Here is a 19,397-nt window from a genome sequence, read left to right as displayed (position 1 = left end):
CAAAAAATGGCAAGGTCATTAAGGCCAAAATAGGCTGGGTCATGAAGGGGTTAAAAAAAAAAAAAAAAAAAAAGGCAACCTTAAAAAAAAAGGCAACACATTTAAAATAGACTTTAAAAAGTATGCAAATGAAAAACTTTCAAAAACACCAAACATGAGACAAAAAGCAGACACTAAAACAATAATGAATTATGCTCCATGTTTTTTGGAGCAGTTTTGATGAGTTGTTGAACCTTTTTGTACTTTGGGGCATTTTTTTCAGCTTCAAATGATTCATTGGTCAAGCTTGGACTGTTTTAAGCAGAAATATCTCAAGCTTGCAAATAAGAAGTCTAAGAGGAGGCTTAATAGCTGTCTACAAATATCTGAAGGGCTGTCACAGTGTAGAGGGATCATTATTCTCATTTGCACATGGAAACACGAGAAGCAATGGAATGAAACTGAAAGGGAGAAGATACAGATTAGATATTAAAAAAAACTTTTTGACAGTGAGGGTGATCAATGAGTGGTACAGGCTGCCATGAGAGATGGTGAGTTCTCCCTCAATGTAAGTCTTCAAGCAAAGGCTGGACAGATATCTGTCCGATAGGGTTTAGTGACTCCTGCATTGGGCAGGGCTTTGGACATAATGACCCTGGAGTTCCCATCCTACTCTAACATTCTATGATTCTAAGTATTGATATTTTGCTTTTGTTTCCAGTTGAAAAAAAAAAAACATGCGAAAAAACCTGCATTTTAGGCTTGATTTTTAAATACCGTATGTAAGAGGCTAATTGAAAGAATATTTATAGCAATTTTTCATATGGATTTTAGAGCTGAATCCAATCCAAAATGAAAGTTAAAAAGCTCCTTTGAATTTACCTTCAGATACTATACATAGGACATAATCACTGAATCAGAAATGGCGTCACTTTTTAGCACTTGTAAGGTGCACAGGACGGTAGTCATGGGCGAGGGACACACCCTGGTACCTCACAAATAAATAGTGTCCTGATTATTCTGTGCTATGTGTGTGGTGCGTACCACTCAGAGTTTGGTCACAGGCCTCTGCTGGTTCTGGTTCTTCAACTTCCGAAACTGCTGCACGCACATTGGAGGACATCAAATTTGTTTTATAATGAAGAACTTCACTTAACTGTCCATTTTCATCCTATTGAAACCCGCGGTATTGGGCACAAACTTTTGCATTTTGAAAGTCACAGTATGTTCTGATGTCCGCTGTTCACTCATCCTGAGCTACAACTTTCCTCTCTGGCATTTCTGACACCTGGGACACTCTGTCTGGCTTTGCAGCTTCCATGAGTCTAGTCACAACTTTTTCATGAGATTCCCCGTCCAACTTCCTCTCCTCAGAAGATATTGGGACATGCTTCTCAATGCCTTAGTTGGACCATAGGTCCTGGACGCTCCAGAAATGTCCACTCCGAGTTTATGGCTGAAGTTCTCTTGCTGCTAAATAGCCCCTGCTCCTCTTGCCCTCAGACCTCCAAATACTGCTCTCTCTCTCCATCTAACCTCTTACTCTTACTGCAATAACCAGAAAGTGTTCCTCTTGTTAACTGTACCTGTCCCCCCTACACGGGAGCTGTTCCTGAACACATTAACTGTTTCTATCCTAAACCTGTCTACTTCCTGAACTTATTGTGCCCACCACTGCACTATACCCAATCCTATCTTATAGCTAAATCTAAACCTATGTCCTATGTACTAATCTTATCCTTTCCCTATATCTAATAGATTTATCAGAACACATTGAGTTATCCACATATTATAGCAATACATTAGCCATGCATCTTAGTGCCTATAAGGTTCTATGCAATGTAAAACACTTTTTCGTACAGGATATAACCATTTTCTGATCAAATGAGAAGTACCTGACCGTCCCGGTCACCCTCTTACACACTGAAGGAGCACTGAACCTAAAGAATAACACTGGAGACATTTTACATAAAGTAGTGATCATAGGGGAACCCGTTTTATCTGACTTCTCCCCAAGTCATCATGTTACAAAAACACAATATATTCTGTGCAGTTTTAAAGCATCCCTCCAGTGTTTTTTTACCGCTGTATTGGTGTCACTAGTCTACATTCCCTGCCCCTAGTATTGTACAGATGCCATCATCATCTGTTCTCAACTGCTCCGGATGGACTTCTGCAGGTTATGACATTCTGGATCACTCCAATGATGGCTGGGTGAGTCAGAAGTCACAAGTCCCCAATATAGCTCAGAACGAGGCTCTCATAGGCGCATGGTCTAAGAGGCTTCTGTCAGTGCAGCACTGAAAAGTATCATGCAATGCTGTGCTAGTGCATTGCAGTGCATTATACAAAAGAAGAGACTAATCAAAGTTAAAGTCTTATAGAGGTATGTTTAAAAAAAAAAGCAAAACAAAAAGTAAAAAAAAATTGTAAAAATTATTTTAAAAAAATCACAAAATAAAGTGAATAAAAAAAAAACCCAACAAATACACCAACAAATACCCATGTTTATGTGGGAAAAAAAACAAAAAAAGTCCACATATTTGGTATCGCCGAAGCAGAAGCAATACGGTCTATAAAACTGTCACACTAGTTAACCCATTCAGTGAACACAGTAAAAAAATAAAACTAAAAAACTGGCAAAAAACTGTGCTTTTTCATCATGCCGTCCAACAAAAAGTGGAATAAAACAGGATCAGAAACACAAATTTAAATAAAAATGGTATTCCTCAAACTGCCAATTTGTCCTGCAATATATGTATATGTATCTGCCATATGGCTCTGTTAATAATTTTTAAAAGCTATAGCTCTCAGAATAAAGAGATGCGAAAAATAATTATTTTTTATAGAATAGTTTTTATTGTGTAAAAATGGTAACATAAAAAATGATAGAAATATAGTATCTAGGAGTGAGGTCTGACACAGTCTTATGCACCTCTGAAATAAAGGATACCGCTGAACTGAAGCCAGATGGAGTTCAGAGTAACTCTGCTGCCTCATTATAGTAAATGGATCCCTCGGGAATTTAATCTGAGTCACATCAATTGGAGGTTTAGCTGGAAACCCCAATGTTAGTGCTTAGCATAAAGAACAGGATAAATGTGATCCAAAATGTTATGTAAAATGTCCCCAACAAAAGCTTCAACTCAATCCACAAAAAATGCAAGTCCCCACTCAGGTCTGTCATCTATTAACGGAAATATAAAGGGCATCCACATTACTGGTAGCAGAAAGGCTCTGGAAAAGTGTTATGGCTTCTTGCCCCCCAAAAGAAATCCAGTGAATTCTGTTCTCCCAAATCCAAATCCCAATCTCCCTACTGAGCTTCAGTGGGCCTAAATGACATTTAGAGTCCACATGTTTGGCATTTCTGATGAGAGCCTTCCTAATTTACTGGTGCATGTCTCCAGAAGCATGACCTGGGCACAATGTATGGACACTACAATGTATGGGCACTACAATGTACAGACACAAAAATGGCAGATTTACCATTTACACCCATAGACAAATAACTTAAGAAAATTGCCAGAATAATGGGCAAAACCAAAGACAATAGCCCTAGAAATATTGTGAGGAACTCCCAATACAATTCAAACAAAACAAAAATGGAGTGAATAGACCCCAAAGTAGATAGGAAATTGTAGGAAAACCTATTTATTTAAAAATATATTTTTATTGAAAAGAGTTAAAATAGAAGACAATAGGAAAAAGTATATGAACAATAGTAGTAAGTTAAGCAGTGAAGACACAAAATATGCAACATCACTTCAGGCACCCTAAAATCATGATAATTGCACATCAATAAAATGTACTGTCATGGGGTTACCGCAACAGAGAGGAACCAGAAGACTGCAGCGTCTGATTACTCCTACTCCTGCACTGAAAAGAAGCACTTCTTCTTTTTAAATTGTGTTTATTACTATTGGCAGAACAGGGGTTAATGGGCCATGTTGGAAACTGGGAGTATGAGGTCTCAGCTGAACTTAGTTAGCCACTCCTATCCCCTATATAATTTGAGTCCTGATTCAAACCCATGTCAGAGCTAGCTTTTGCTGAATGGCTTGGAGGAGAGGTGTTTATATGAGGAGTTATCTGTGACTATTGCGTGGTCCCATCCTCCACTCCCCGGTGCTTTCCTCCTGTTATATGTGAGTGCATATTTGTATGCTTTGTGTTTTTAGTTTACCCTTGTTTGGGTTGCCTTTTTCGTTCGGTTGGTGTACTTTGGTTGTGGAAGAGAACAGATGGAGGGATGATTAAGGAGATAAGGCAAGGGTGGCGGCTCTGGCATCTTAATCTTCAGAATTATCTCATGGAATAGGGCGAGCTATGGCGCCCTCTAGTAGTAGGGACAGGGAAGGAGCCCCTGGTCCCAGGTCACCTGACAGCTGAGTCACGACATGTACATTCTAAATAATCAGAATTATAAACATCAAGATAATGATGTACTATAACCACTAGAAGGCACGACTATGTAATTGTGCAAGAGAATCATGTTAATAGATGGAGGCTGATATAAGGAGACTAGCATTACAAATAATAATGACAAATGCTTACATATAAAGTGCTCTGTGCCTGTGTAAACAGTAGAATGATGTGCTTTACCAAAAAGCTCTATCTTGGTCTCATATGTCTACAAAATGCTTTTTTAGAAGAATTTTGTCTTGCATACATTTTGGCAAACTGCAGTCTAGCTTTTTTATGCCTTTGCGACAGTAGTGGGGTCCTCCTGGATATCCTGCGTTTCAATTCATTCAAATGTCGACGGATAGTTTGCACTGACACTGATGCACTCTGAGCCTTCAGGACAACTTTAATTTCTTTGGAACTTGATTAGGGCTGCTTATCCACCATCCGGACTATCCGGAGTTGCAATCTTTCATCAGTTTTTCTCTGCCGTCCACGTCAAGGGCAATTAGCTTCCGTGCCATGGGTTGTAAACTTCTTTATTATGTTGCACACTGCAAACAAAGGAACATCAAGAACTCTGAAGATGGACTTGTAACTTTGAGACTGTTGATATTTTTCAATAATTTTAGTTCTCAAGTTTCAAGTCAGGCAGTCATCTTCTCCTCTTTCTGTGCTCCATGCTTAGTATGGAACAGACCGACACAAAATGCAAAGATTGTTTCATCTTCTCCCCTTCTTATCTGGATTCAAGTGTGATTTTCATATTGCCCACACCTGTTACTTGCCACAGGTGAGTTTTAACAAGTGTCACATGCTTGAAACAAAATTGTTTAACCACATTTTTGGAAAGGTGCCAACAATTTTGTCCGGACCATTTTGGGGGTTTTGTGTGAAATTATGTCCAGTTTTCCTTTTTTTTTTTTCTTTTTTTTTGCATTGTTCCAATACACACAAATTAAATAAACATGTGTATAGCAAAACATGTGTAATTGCAATAATTTTATATATGTATATGTACAGTGACCTGAAAAAGTATTCATGCATAGTGATCTTTTTCACATTTTTTTCACGTCATAGCCACAAACTAAATTTATTTTCTTAGGATTTTATGTTTTACCAGCAATGATTTGTGAAGTATAAAGGAAATGACACATGGTTTTCTAGTTACCGTATATACTTGAGTATAAGCTGACCCGTGTATAAGCCAAGGCACCTAATTTTGCCACAGAAAACTGGGCAAGCTTATTGACTCGAGTATAAGCTGGGTATGCATTGTCCCCTCATCTCTGTCCTGCTATGTGTGGCTCCCTTGGTCTCCTAGTTGTATGCATGGCTCAGCGTCCTCCCCATCCTCCCCCTTCTTATCTATGGCTCGGCATCCTCCCCATCCTCCCCTTCTTTGCATGGCTCGGCGCTCTCCCCTTCTATGTATGGCTCGGCATCCTCCCCCTGCTATGCATGGCTCAGCGTCCTCCCTGTCCTACCCTTCTATGTGTGGCTTGACGTCCTCCCCCATCCGCCTCCTTTAATGCATGGCTCAGTGTTCTTCCCGTCATCCACCTTCTATGCAAGGCTCAGCATCCTCCACCTTCTATGCATGGCTCCGCGTCCTCCCCCGTCATACTCACCCTCCTCGCGTGGTCCTGCATGTCCCTGCATGTCCTTTGTCCTGGAGCTGGCAGCTCTCCTCTCCTCTGCTCTGCTCAACAGTCACATGGTACTGCTCATTAATGTAATAAATATGCGCTCCATGCCCATGGGAGTGGAGACACACATACATATTCATTACCTTAATGAGTGGAACCACATGACTGCTGAGAAGAGGAAAGGAGAGATGCCGGCGCCAGACAATGGAGATGCAGGGACTAGCAGGACCGCGCGAGGAAGGTGAGTATTATGTCACAGCCGCCGGATCCTGCCGCTGCGCCCCCTCACCTGCCACCTCCCTTGCTGGCTTTCTGGGACCGTGACTCGTGTATAAGCCGAGGGTGGCGTTTTCATTTAAAAAATGCTGAAAATCTTGGCTTATACACGAGTATATACGGTATTTTTAAAATATAAATCTGAAAATTGTAACATGTATTCATCCCCCCGAGTCAATACTTTTTAGGATCACCTTTCACTGCAATTACTGCTATAAGTCTTTTGGGATATGTCTTTAACAACTTTGCACATCTAAAGGCTGAATTTTTGCCCATTGTCCTTTGGCTAAGTGAGATTGGTTGGAAAAGATCTGTGAACACAATTTTAAAGTCTTGCTAGATTCTCAATAGAATTTAGGTCTGGACTGTGACTGGACCATTTAAACACTAGAAAATGCTTTGATCCAAACCATTCCATTGTAGCTCTGGTAGTATGTTCAGGGTAATTGTACTACAAGCCATTGAAACTATGCCCCAGTCTCAAGCCTTTTTCCAGTGTCTTAACAGGTTTTCCTCCAGGATTGCTCTTTACTTAGCTCCATCCATTTTTTCATCAACTCTGATAGACGGCTGCGCTGACTTTGGTCTTGATAAAACACAGTGGACCTACACCAGCAGATGACATGGCTCCCTAAACAATCACTGATTGTGGAAACTTCACGCTAGACCTCAAGCAGCCTGGATTGTGTGCCCCTCCACTCTTCCTCCAGACTCTGGGACCTTGATTCCCAAACAAAATGAAGAATTTACTTTCATCTAAAAACAGCACCTTGGACCACTGAGCAACATTCCAGTTATTTTTCTCCTTGTCCCAGGCTTCTGGTGTTGTCTGTTGGTCATGAGTGGCTTGACACAAGGAATGCGACATTTGTAGACCATGTCCTGGATACGTCTGTGTGTGGTGGCTCTTGAAACAATGACTCCAACAGCAGTCCACTCCTTGTGAATCTCCCCCCAATTTTTGAATGGCCTTTTCTTAACAATCCCCTTTTTCTACCACACTTTTTCCTTCAACTTAACTTTCCATCAATATGCTTAGATAGAGCACTCTGTGAACAGCCAGCTTCTTTAGCAAGGACCTTTTGTGGCTTACCCTCCTTGTGGAGTGTGTCAACGACTGCCTTCTGGACATCTGTCAAGTCAGCAGTCTTCCCCATGATTGTGGAGCCTACCGAAACAGACTAAGGGACCTTTTAAATGCTTAGGAAACTTTTGCAGGTGTTTTTTGATAATTGTTCTATTTTAATGAGATAATGACTTTTGAGTTTTCATTGGCTGTAAGCCATAATCATCAACATTAACATAAACACTTGAAATAGATCACTCTGTTTATAATGACTCTATATAATATGAGTTTCACTTTTTGTATTGCAGAACTGAAATAAGTTAACTTCTTGATGATATTCTAATTTTGTAAGAGGCATCTGTATGTGTGTGTGTATATATATATATATATATATATATACAGTACAGACCAAAAGTTTGGACACACCTTCTCATTTAAAGATTCTTCTGTATTTTCATGACTATGAAAATTGTACATTTACACTGAAGGCATCAAACCTATGAATTAACACGTGTGGAATTATATACTTAACAAAAAAGTGTGAAACAACTGAAATTATGTCTTACATTCTAGGTTCTTCAAAGTAGCCACCTTTTGCTTTGATGACTGCTTTGCACACTCTTGGCATTCTCTTGATGAGCTTTAAGCGGTAGTCACCGGGAATGGTCTTCCAACAATCTTGAAGGAGTTCCCAGAGATGCTTAGCACTTGTTGGCCCTTTTACCTTCACTCTGCAGTCCAGCTCACCCCAAACCATCTCGATTGGGTTCAGGTCTGGTGATTGTGGAGGCCAGGTCATCTGGCGTAGCACCCCATCACACTCCATCTTGGTCAAAAAGCCCTTACACAGCCTGTAGGTGTGTTTGGGGTCATTGTCCTGTTGAAAAATAAATGATGGTCCAACTAAACGCAAACAGGATGGAATAGTATGCCACTGCAAGAAGCTGTGGTAGCCATGCTAGTTCAGTATGCCTTCAATTTTGAATAAATCCCCAACAGTGTCACTAGCAAAGCACCCCCACACCATTATTCCTCCTCCTCCATGCTTCACTGTGTGAACCAGGCATGTAGAGTCCATTCGTTCACCTTTTTTGCGTCGCACAAAGACATGGTGGTTGGAACCAAAGATCTCAAATTTGGACTAATCAGACTAAGGTACAGATTTCTACTGGTCTAATGTCCATTCCTTGTGTTCTTTAGCCCAAACAAGTCTCTTCTGCTTGTTGCCTGTCGTTAGCAGTGGTTTCCTAGCAGCTATTTTACCATGAAGGCCTGCTGCACAAAGTCTCCTCTTAACAGTTGTTGTAGAGATGTGTCTGCTGCTAGAACTCTGTGTGGCATTGACCTGGTCTCTAATCTGAGCAGCTGTTAACCTGCGATTTCTGAGGCTGGTGACTCGGATAAGCTTATCCTCAGAAGCAGAGGTGACTCTTGATCTTCCTTTCCTGGGGCGGTCCTCATGTGAGCCAGTTTCTTTGTAGCGCTTGATGGTTTTTGCCACTGAACTCCCAATTTTTCGGCTGACTGACCTTAATTTCTTAAAGTAATGATGGCCACTCCTTTTTCTTTACTTAGCGGCTTTTTTCTTACCATAATACAAATTCTAAGTTTATTCAGTAGGACTATCAGCTGTGTATCCACTAGACTTCTGCACAACACAACTGATGGTCCCAACCCTATTTATAAGGCAAGAAATCCCACTTAATAAACCTGACAGGGCACACCTGTGAATTGAAGACCATTCCCGGTGACTACCTCTTGAAGCTCATCAAGAGAATGCCAAGAGTGTGCAAAGCAGTCATCAAAGCAAAAGGTGGCTACTTTGAAGAACCAGAATATAAGACATAATTTCAGTTGTTTCACACTTTTTTGTTAAGTATATAATTCCAAATGTGTTAATTCATAGTTTTGATGCCTTCAGTGTGAATTTACAATTTTCATAGTCATGAAAATACAGAAAAATCTTTAAATGAGAAGGTGTGTCCAAACTTTTGGTCTGTACTGCATGTATATACAGTATTTATCTAGATTTATTTATATATATGTTTCACATAATTTCCTGCTTTAAAGAATAACACTAAGTGTAATTTGTTTTTTAGAAACCTTATAAACCTTAATAAACATACAACATATACTTCCATTTATATTTCTGTACATTTTCCACATTGTCCTGGTGTAATAGTGTGCAGGGTGAGGCTTATGATCTTTCAGACAGCAGCCCCTGTATTTTTACAATAAGATGCCTAACCTTCGTGCACCACTGCAATTATCTCCAAGCTGACAGCATTGATTCTTCCTGCTGCTTCTCAGGCAGGACACCGACTCCTGAGAAAATTATCACAAAGTCATGCATTTTATTTCAAGAACAAAAAGTTACATCACGTGTGGATGAGTTAAGTGTCGGTATAAAACTTTACACAAGCAATAAAAAGCAGACTGTCAGGCTTTGTTCCCACGGTGAGCTTTTACTTAGTTTTTGATGTTGCAGATTTTCTGCAACATTTCTGCGCCTACTAAGTAAAATAGGGTACTTACCGTTTTTCAAAAATCCACAGCATAAAAAGCTCACCAAATGCTCATTGTGAGAACATAGCCTATTTAACCTCTTTCCGACATCAGACACTTTTTCTTTGGACTTCAATGTCGGACACCTTCCCTTTGTTGTGGGCTCCGGCGGTGTGAGCCAACATCTTTTCCGGCTCATGTCAGCTGCTTTGAACAGCTGATGTGTGCCGCTAACAGCAGCTGGAGAAATCGCGATCCACAGTCAGCTGTTAACCCGTTAAATGCCCCCATCAAACTCTGACAGCGGTATTTAACACGTGCTTCTGGCAAGCGCGCCGGAAATTCCTCTCATCGGCCCCCGTGTTACATGACCGCGGGTCGACGATGCGTTGGCATAACAACCAGAGCTTTCCAGCAGACCTCTATGGTTGTCACTGCCAGATTGCTATGAGTGCCGCTCAGTGGTCGGCGCTCTTAGCAAGTCAGCAATTCTGCTACATACAGGTGATCTGATCATCGCCTGTATGTAGCAGAGGCAATCGGGTTATGGCAGTTTCTAGTCTCCCATGGAGAATATTGAAGCATGCCAAAAGTTAAAAAAATTTTTTTTTTTTTTTTAAAAAGTTCAAATCACCCCCTTTTGCCAATTGGTGTCTATGAACTCATAATGACCTGGGGGATCATAATGGCAGGTTACTTGTAGCATTTAGTGACCATAGTAAAAAACACAAACAAACAATTGTGGAATGGCACTTTTTTTTTGCAATTTCACCACACTTCAAATTTTTACCCATTTTCCAGTACACAATATGTTATAACCAATGGTGTTGTTCAAAGGTACAACTCGTCCCGCAAAAAAATAGCCTTCACATGGCCAAATAAAAAAGTTATGGCTCTGGGAAGAATTGGAGCAAAAAAACAAAAACGCAAAACAAAAATACCTCTGGTCATGAAGGGGTTAATGTAACCATACAAGCCTACAACTGTCCCCATGCTGTGACATCACGTGTTTTACTACTCCTGTACTGTGACATCACTTTGTGAATTGATCCTCTTCTTGTGATGCTACAATTTTCAGTCATGTTCTGTAGCATTATCCCTGTCCTATGACATCACTGTGTACAGTATTCACATTATATGACATCATTATGTACAATAATACATACTGTCAGATCACTGTGGTTTGTGCCTGTTGTGTGACATCACATCGTGCTTCATCCCTGTGAATACGCAATGATCTGTGTGCTTCATCGTAGTGATCATTGTCCACTCTACTTGCTGTCATTTCACTGCATTGATGTCTCTTCTTTCAACTGGCTACATACAGTGACAACACCTTTTTCTCTATATGCCAGTTTTGTAACATAACTGTATGCAGCATTCATTTTTGCTATTTTCACACAGTTTAAAATTTTTTTCTGTGTTAATGTGAAAAAATAAATACGTAGTTTCTACTGTTACTGGAAGACCTCTGATTGTAATCATATGGATCTGAATGGATCATTACCAGATTTAAGGACAATCAACTGTGTTTGATTATAGGTATCCCTTAAGCAGTGGCGTAGCTTACGGTTGAGCACACGTGGGGAGCGGGGAGAAACACACCTGAGTAGCCCCAAACCAAGTAGCTCATAATCGCAATGACTGAGGCACACCCACCTCATGCTGTTAGGGTACTGTCACACAGTGGCACTTTTGTCGCTACGACGGTACGATCCGTGACGTTCCAGCGATATCCATACGATATCGCTGTGTCTGACACGCAGCAGCGATCAGGGACCCTGCTGAGAATCGTACGTCGTAGCAGATCGTTTGGAACTTTCTTTCGTCGCTGGATCTCCCGCTGTCATCGTTGGATCGGTGTGTGTGACACCGATCCAACGATGCGTTCGCTTGTAACCAGGGTAAACATCGGGTTACTAAGCGCAGGGCCGCGCTTAGTAACCCGATGTTTACCCTGGTTACCATCGTAAAAGTAAAAAAAAAACAAACAGTACATACTCACATTCCGGTGTCCGTCAGGTCCCTTGCCGTCTGCTTCCCGCTCTGACTGACTGCCGGCCGGAATGTAAGAGCAGAGCACAGCGGTGACGTCACCGCTGTGATCTGCTTTCACTTTACGGCGGCACTCAGTCAGAGCGGGAAGCAGACTGCGAGGGACCTGACGGACACCGGAATGTGAGTATGTACGGTTTGTTTTTTTTTACTTTTACGATGGTAACCAGGGTAAACATCGGGTTACTAAGCGCGGCCCTGCGCTTAGTAACCCGATGTTTACCCTGGTTACCCGGGGCCTTCGGCATCGTTGGTCGCTGGAGAGCTGTCTGTGTGACAGCTCTCCAGCGACCACACAACGACTTTCCAACGATCACGGCCAGGTCGTATCGCTGGTCGTGATCGATAGAAAGTTGCAGAGTGTGACAGTACCCTAACTTAATAAATCACTATACAAAAACCAATATCATTATTACAACCACACAGTGACCACATAGTACTACATACCAGTTTTTCAGACCATATAAGTGATTATAGTAGAGTTATACATAGTGACTTATAGGTGAAGTTCTCTCTGGTTGGATTTGTTCATTGTTCCCGTCTTTTCCATCTGGCCCAGTAATCCATTCACAACTTGTCTGCAAAGTTTGCGATGCAGACACATATCACTTCTGACTTTTCCGGCCCCAACCCCTTTATTCCTAACCTGCACAAGTTCCCCATCCTCCTGCTACCCTCAATTCTTTGCCCGTTGCAGCCTCGGCTCTGCTGTGTTGTAGAGTACAATATTGTTCTTCAGAAATATTGTTGTCATTATAATGCCTCCTAGACAGTAACAATGCCCCATATATGCCATTTTAAAGGGTATAATTTATTGAGTTACTTATTATAAAGTAACAAGTTATGATTCTTGTAAAAAGAGGAAGAAAAAACACAGGCGTATAAATTTTAAAAATTGCCCGGTTCTTAAAGCGTTTAATGAGAGATGACATGTCATTCTTTGAAAGCTATGTAACGTGACAGGATTGTCACTGGTTCTTTTGTAAAGAGAACTTGTTTGGCATTGGGTATTACAAATAACTTGTCTACTAAGCTGTATTTCATATGTTTCAGGTTATTTCTACATCCACCGAAAAATCTAAAAACCTCATTGACGTGAAGTCAATAAAGGTTCCAGAAAATGTGAAACCTGCTGAAATGATTGGCTCTGTGAAGGTACATGAAGATAAGATTTCGACCAATTCGAAGCTCAGATATCGTCTATCTGATGAAGACCGCAGCAGTCACGTTGCCATTGACAGTTTTAGTGGAGCTTTATACCTTTCCAGACCAGTAGATTATGAAACCGTTACTCAGTACATGTTACGTCTTAGCATACAGGATCCCAACAAGATACCTCCTCAGAACCACTCTATCATCCTAAAGATGGATGTTGAAGACCAAAATGACCATTATCCTGTATTTCCTGACCTCATTGTAGTCATAGGGATTGTAGAAAATGTCCCTATTGGAACCATATTGTATACTTTTAAAGCAAAAGATGGGGATGGCAACATAGCAAACAGTAAAATTAAATATTCATTAAATGTGGAAGGAGGAAAAGACAATCCCTTTGTTATTCACGAATGGGATGGAATCTTGACTACATCCCGAGCTCTGGATCGAGAAACAGAGGAGTCATTTATTCTGACAGTGATTGCAACAGACCAGGCAACTAACATTACACAGCGCCGACATTGTTCACTGACAGCTCGGATTATCATTCAGGACATCAACGACAACCGTCCAAGTTTCCTATCATCGCCTGCTGCTTCTGTAATGGAGGACGCAGAAATTGGCTCGCTCATACATAGAGTAGTGACTGAGGATCTGGATGAAGGAAAGAATGGAAAAATAACATTTCACATCATGGATGGAAATTCAAAGCAAGTTTTTTCGTTGGATGAAACAACAGGTATTATACTTAATTTTTCAAGAGAAACAATATTCTTTGGAAGTAAATATGGCAGTATATATATATTCACAACCTGGTAGTTGAAATAGGAAAATGTGTTTCTGAAGACAGTTTTTAAGATGATCCATGTTCCCACTTCTAACTGATCGCACAGCTGCCAAAACCAAGACTTGGCTATGGAGATACTCAACACATCTGCTTGTAGTTTATGGGAATGCTGTCTTCAAATAATGATAATAGATGGTGTGTGCCTGGGAAGGTATTATCACATTTGTAGCATTATTGGACTTTCAATAGTAGTATTTTTTGGTTGCTAAAATAAATAAATGTAATTAATATTCACAAAGCATATCTGGAGGGAAGTGTGACCAGACTTGTCCATCGACCTCCTGCAAATGGAAAATATTGAACATTGGAAAGCCGTTTTTTGTGTTGGAGGAGACTGATGGACAGGACTAGTCACATGCTCCTCTATCAGCTGTCATTTTGAGAACAGAAGAGCAGAGTAGTCTGTGTCAAAATACTGATCATTACAAGAGAAGAACCTGTAATACTTATGGAGCGGCCCCCAGACGCAGGACGGCGGGGTACTCGGTACCGGGTCTATCGGTTCTGAGGATGTCACGGTGGCCTGACCCTGTCCGTTGTCCTGCTAAGGGGCGCCCAATAAAAGGTGTAGGTGGTGGTGTAGGTCGCAGTAAATAACGAGGACACAGGGTTGCAGTCTCTTTACCTCTTTACTGAAGGCTTCGGTATCCGCAATCCAGAGCACTGCTAACAGAGCTGGCTGAGACCGGCCGGTCTGAAGGCACATCCAGAGTTCCCTTTGCAGGTGGAAATCAGTGCCTACCTACTAGCGCCTGGGTGTTGTAGTACTTCCCTGCTGAGCACCACGGGATAGTCCTCACAACTGTCGTGTATGTTTCTGTTCTTTCTCTCTGTCCCCCAGATGATATGGATAGGACGCACCCGTATGACGGGGTAGGCCTGGAGTTATTTTATAGGGACCCTAGGGACGCCGCTCTCCCACAATTGCCTCCGTTGTCTTCATTAGGTGATTTAGGTGAGGCAGCCAACCTATAATTAACTGCCCTGCCGTTGGTTTGAAGTAATGCGTGGAGCCCAATACTTCCTCGGCGTTTCGGCCACCGGCTACGCGCCTCAGTAGGATGTTGCCGATCTCGGGGCACGACTCCTACTGGTTCTTTTGCCTTTGTGCTGTGATCTCGTTTCTCACTTCTCCACAATAAACCTCGCTTCTTATCCTTTCTTAAGATACCGCCGCAATGAAGTGCAGGCGCGGTTCCGTAACGATCTGTCCTTTTCGCTAGGCCTCTGTCAGGATCCCACCCCTGACAGGGACCCCCATGAATCTTCCCAAGCAACCTCTTCTCTCACTAGGTGTTGCCTGGGCAAAACCCAGTCAGCTTTCTCTCTAACTTCCTATCCAGCCCCCAGTTTTACCAGATTGTGAGGAGTGGCCTAGTACATAGAACCCTTTGCTCCCCCTGGTGGCCAGAGTGTGAAGTGTAATGTGTGACTGTGATACCTGGTCAGGTGAACTCCTTAAGTGCCATCAGACGTACCATCACTCCCCTTAGTGGCGGAGCGTCAGTACTGCAACGACCAGGACTCTGGGGCGCTGCACTGATATACTAGAATGTGTCAGAAAATCATGTCCACAACACATCTCTTAAATTAATACGTGGCCAATTAATTAGTGGCCAATCCCATTAAAAATCATTTCTACATTTGAATCACTAGTAATGTTTGCACTTAAATATGGTAGCAGGAAAATTTACCTTAATTGTTTTCATAACATAAAAGATTTACTGCAGATTTCAAAGTGCATTTCACTCATTCCTATGTAAATTCGGGTTGTCAAATCACGATTAGACACAGAGTTCTTCATATAGTTGTGCAATATATAGTATGTAGTTGTAGATCAGCTCACTTGGCTGCACACAGAGATAGACTCAGTAACACTGTATCTTTAAATTTTCTACTGGTTTAAGTGTACTGCATAAACAAGTGGAGAGTAAGCAAAATAAACACGACCTTTCTTACCTAATGGAAGAATGAAACATAACAAATGGCACACACAGTATGTGTTGCTGCGAGGATCCGCCTGCTCGAGAAACAAATACAATGTTCAGCTCTCTTTAACATGAGCACAGCTCTGGAGTTCTCATCTTCAGAGATACTGAATACTGAATGAGCCAGAAGACTCTGCATTTATGTTCTGGACTGTACCCAGCAGTGGACATATGGTGAACCGCCTAGCCCTTAACATGGCTGATTAATCCCTCACAGCATTTAGTGTGCTGGAGCATTTTCCTAGGTTCATATCACTGAAGATAACCTCAGTGACATATATCTCCCCTTCAGTACTTTGCCAGTATATATATATATATATATATATATATATATATATATATATATATATATATATATATATATTGTAAGGATTGTACTCACTCAGATGCATAGGAGGAAACAGGAGGCACATTCTCTTCAATGTCCATGTGGGTTTATTTGCTCCATAAACCATCAAGGCAGCAACAAAAAGGTAAACAGTCCGTACATCAGGCCGACACAGCATTAATGTCCATAGAAGAGCTCTGCTCTCTCAGGCCTGTGGCACACAGGCTGTGCAATGTCCAGCACACGGGCTCTATCTGAAGCCACGGACACAGAAAGGCTTCTCCTCCCAATACACAGACCACTCTGTAGTGTCCAGCCAGGACACGTGGAAATCTGTCCACCCTGACAGACTCCCAAACACTACCATGTGCAGCTAAACACACCTCCTTTAGGTAGCCTGTAACCACACCCACAGGTGAGGTAACATCACATGCACTGTCACGTTATCATGACATCACTGAGGCATCACTGCTTCTACCTGTTCCACCAGGCCACCTTCTGTTATGTCTCTGCTGGCCACTTCCACCATGGTCTTTATTGCCTGGAGAGCAATCCATCCATTTTTCTCTGTCCTCTGTTAGCTTCAGCTTGAGGACTTCCAGTCTTATGCGAACCTCTTTGCCTCTCTATACCGCGAGTTGAAGGTGGTGGCAATCTGTTCACCAATTCCTGCAGTTCTATATTGATCTGCTCCCTCTCACGTCTTAGCTGCTCAACTTCTTTTAGATAACCCACGCGATACCCCAGGAGCATCCGGATATTCTCAAGACTCTCCATGGATCCGACAACAAGAAATGGAACCATCCCATCTTCACCCACGACCTGGGCCTTGTCATCACCCAGAACCCTCAGTCTCTTCACACCGGATCTATTTGCAATCTCCTGCATCACTCGCCCAAGCCTTCCGATGACTTTTCCCACTAAATTTCTGGGTACCAGAATGATGTCTTCCACCAAGCAGAGCCCATTTTGAGCTTCTCTCGCTAGCTCCAGACGTCAAGCGGCTTCATCATTCTTCAACGTGATCATTTGTTTTGTGCGGAGGCATTGTAGATGCATCTCTCTCAGGACAGCCACCCGCTTCACTGTGACTTCCCTAGTCGTCAGTATGACCAGTTGATGAGTCTAAGGTGCCCAGTGCACCCTACACGCTTTGACTGCCTTTTGAAAAGCTTCATGCACCTCCTCACTGGCACACGCTTCTTGCATGTCTTTGGGTATGTCTATTACACACTTGAAAATCGAAGTCTCACCTTCTTGGTCATATCGTTAAACCTCCTCGTCCTTTGTTCGGCCATTTGCGTGGCTCTTCCCTTGCTGGATATCTTCCTCCGTGGAGGCCCCTTCTTTGGTCAGCCTCTCCAGCTCCCTCTCCTTCATAGCGATCAGATCGGGAGAGCGCAACAGTTCGATTTCCCGGTCATCCGTGGATTTCTGGAGCTGTTGATTAGTCTCCTTTGTCTTGAGCTCTTGGAGAACTTTATCTTACTCCTCTACCAAGCAGCGACGCTCATCCTCTCTGTGGAGAAGCTCCTGCTGATTCTTCTTTTGGGCCTCTCTGAACACCTCCATATCTTTCAATATGGCCTTGTTCATGTTTTGACACGCTGATAGGTGACCTCTGAGCTCAGAGACTTCCTTCTCTAGGTCACCCACTCTGTGCTCAATTGCTTGCCTCAGGACCCTTTCTCGTTCGACTGTTTCTTTAAGCAGCTCTATGTTATTGTCCTGCTCTCTTTTGGCTAGCACATGTCGCACCACCAGTTCTTTAATTAAACTTTCAGATGGGGTCTCTTGCCCACCCACACTTTGCCTCTTCAGGGTTCCACCTGTTTCTGCACCCACATCTATGGTCTCTGCAGGGCTCTCTGTCTGTTTACTCTTAGGTACCTCTTGACTCTTGGTAATTTCAGAGTTCTCCATCCCCTCAGCATCAGGTACTCTGGAGCCTTCATCATACTGAGCCACTTCACCCTTTCCGGGCATTGCAGATGTGGGTCTACTACAGGTCTGTTCTAACCCCAGCCCGTCACCAACTACCTCAGTGCTAGGGTTTGTCAAAGATAAAGTGACCTCCTCATCAAGGACAATAATGTGATCTGCACCTGACCCTGTCTCTTCCTCATCATCTCTCTTCTCAGAGGGTGTAAAGTGTCCCGCCTTTCTGCAGCCCCCGCGATGAGATGAAGATCTGTGATTTTTACTCGGCTCCTCCTTACTGCACTCTTTTTCCCTTGCACTCGAGTCACAGTCTGGATAGGAGTCACCCCCTCTCACTCTGTCATCCTGGAACAGTAATTCCCCACTTAAACAAGTGTCAGACCCACACTTTCTTCCAGTCATCCGGAACTCTGGACTATCGACCTTAGGTGTCGCTATCTCCTTTTCACACATCACACGATCCGGAATCACTACAGCCGCCTGTTGTGGTGGGGCTCCCTTAGGGTCATTCTGGATCCTTTTTGAGCAATCAGACACTCCCCTTTCCTTCCACAAGTCCCAAAACCTTTTAAAGTCCTGGCCTATTACTACAGGAAATGGCAAGTCTGGGACTACAGGTACATCATGGCTGGAAAAAATAGTGGGCATCTCAATGATTACTCTGGACACCGGATAATCCCTAGCGACCCCATGAACGCAGTGGACTTCCATCTTCCTTCCGGGAATCAGATAGACAGGGAGTGTGGCGCTCACCAGCGTCACCAGGCTCCCTGAGTCCAGAAGTCCAGTCACGCACACTCCATTGACTTCTACAGAACAGCTCTGTGACATCTTGTCAGATGGAAAGTCAGTAGAATATTCTGGACATGCGCTGTTCGAACACTGAACCCGGCAACAGTTCATCAGCGAATTCACTGCTGCCCCTTTTTGGGCCACCACCCCTATTTGGGTCGCCACCCCCTTTTGGGTTACCGCCCCCTTGTGGACCATTTTCTCCTTTAGGGCCACCACCCCTTTTAGGGACCCCACCCCCTTTTGGGCAACTACCCCCTTTTGGGATGCAGCCCCTTTTTGGCCAACCATAATTATTTGGGTTCACCGCTCCGTTTTGAGACTCCACCCCCTTTAGGGACACCACCCCACTCTGGGGTACACCCCGTGGACTCCCCCACGGCACTCACAGGCCCCAACAGTTCCACGG

At 42.8% G+C, this 19,397-nt stretch overlaps 1 protein-coding gene across 1 annotated transcript in view; it reads left to right on the top strand.

Annotated features, from left to right (window-relative positions):
* The window catches only part of DCHS2 (dachsous cadherin-related 2), a 427,667-nt gene that overhangs the window by 357,613 nt on the left and 50,657 nt on the right, over nucleotides 1–19,397 (top strand). The window contains exon 9 of the mRNA XM_077279369.1: nucleotides 12,991–13,831. Coding sequence (XP_077135484.1) covers nucleotides 12,991–13,831 — 841 coding nt within the window. The remainder of the gene's footprint in view (nucleotides 1–12,990; nucleotides 13,832–19,397) is intronic.

Source organism: Ranitomeya variabilis, chromosome 1, assembly GCF_051348905.1.
Source record: "Ranitomeya variabilis isolate aRanVar5 chromosome 1, aRanVar5.hap1, whole genome shotgun sequence".
Classification (NCBI taxonomy): Eukaryota; Metazoa; Chordata; class Amphibia; order Anura; family Dendrobatidae; genus Ranitomeya; species Ranitomeya variabilis.
The sequence above is the reverse complement of the archived record's forward strand: the minus strand, read 5'-3'. Positions and strand labels throughout refer to the sequence as shown.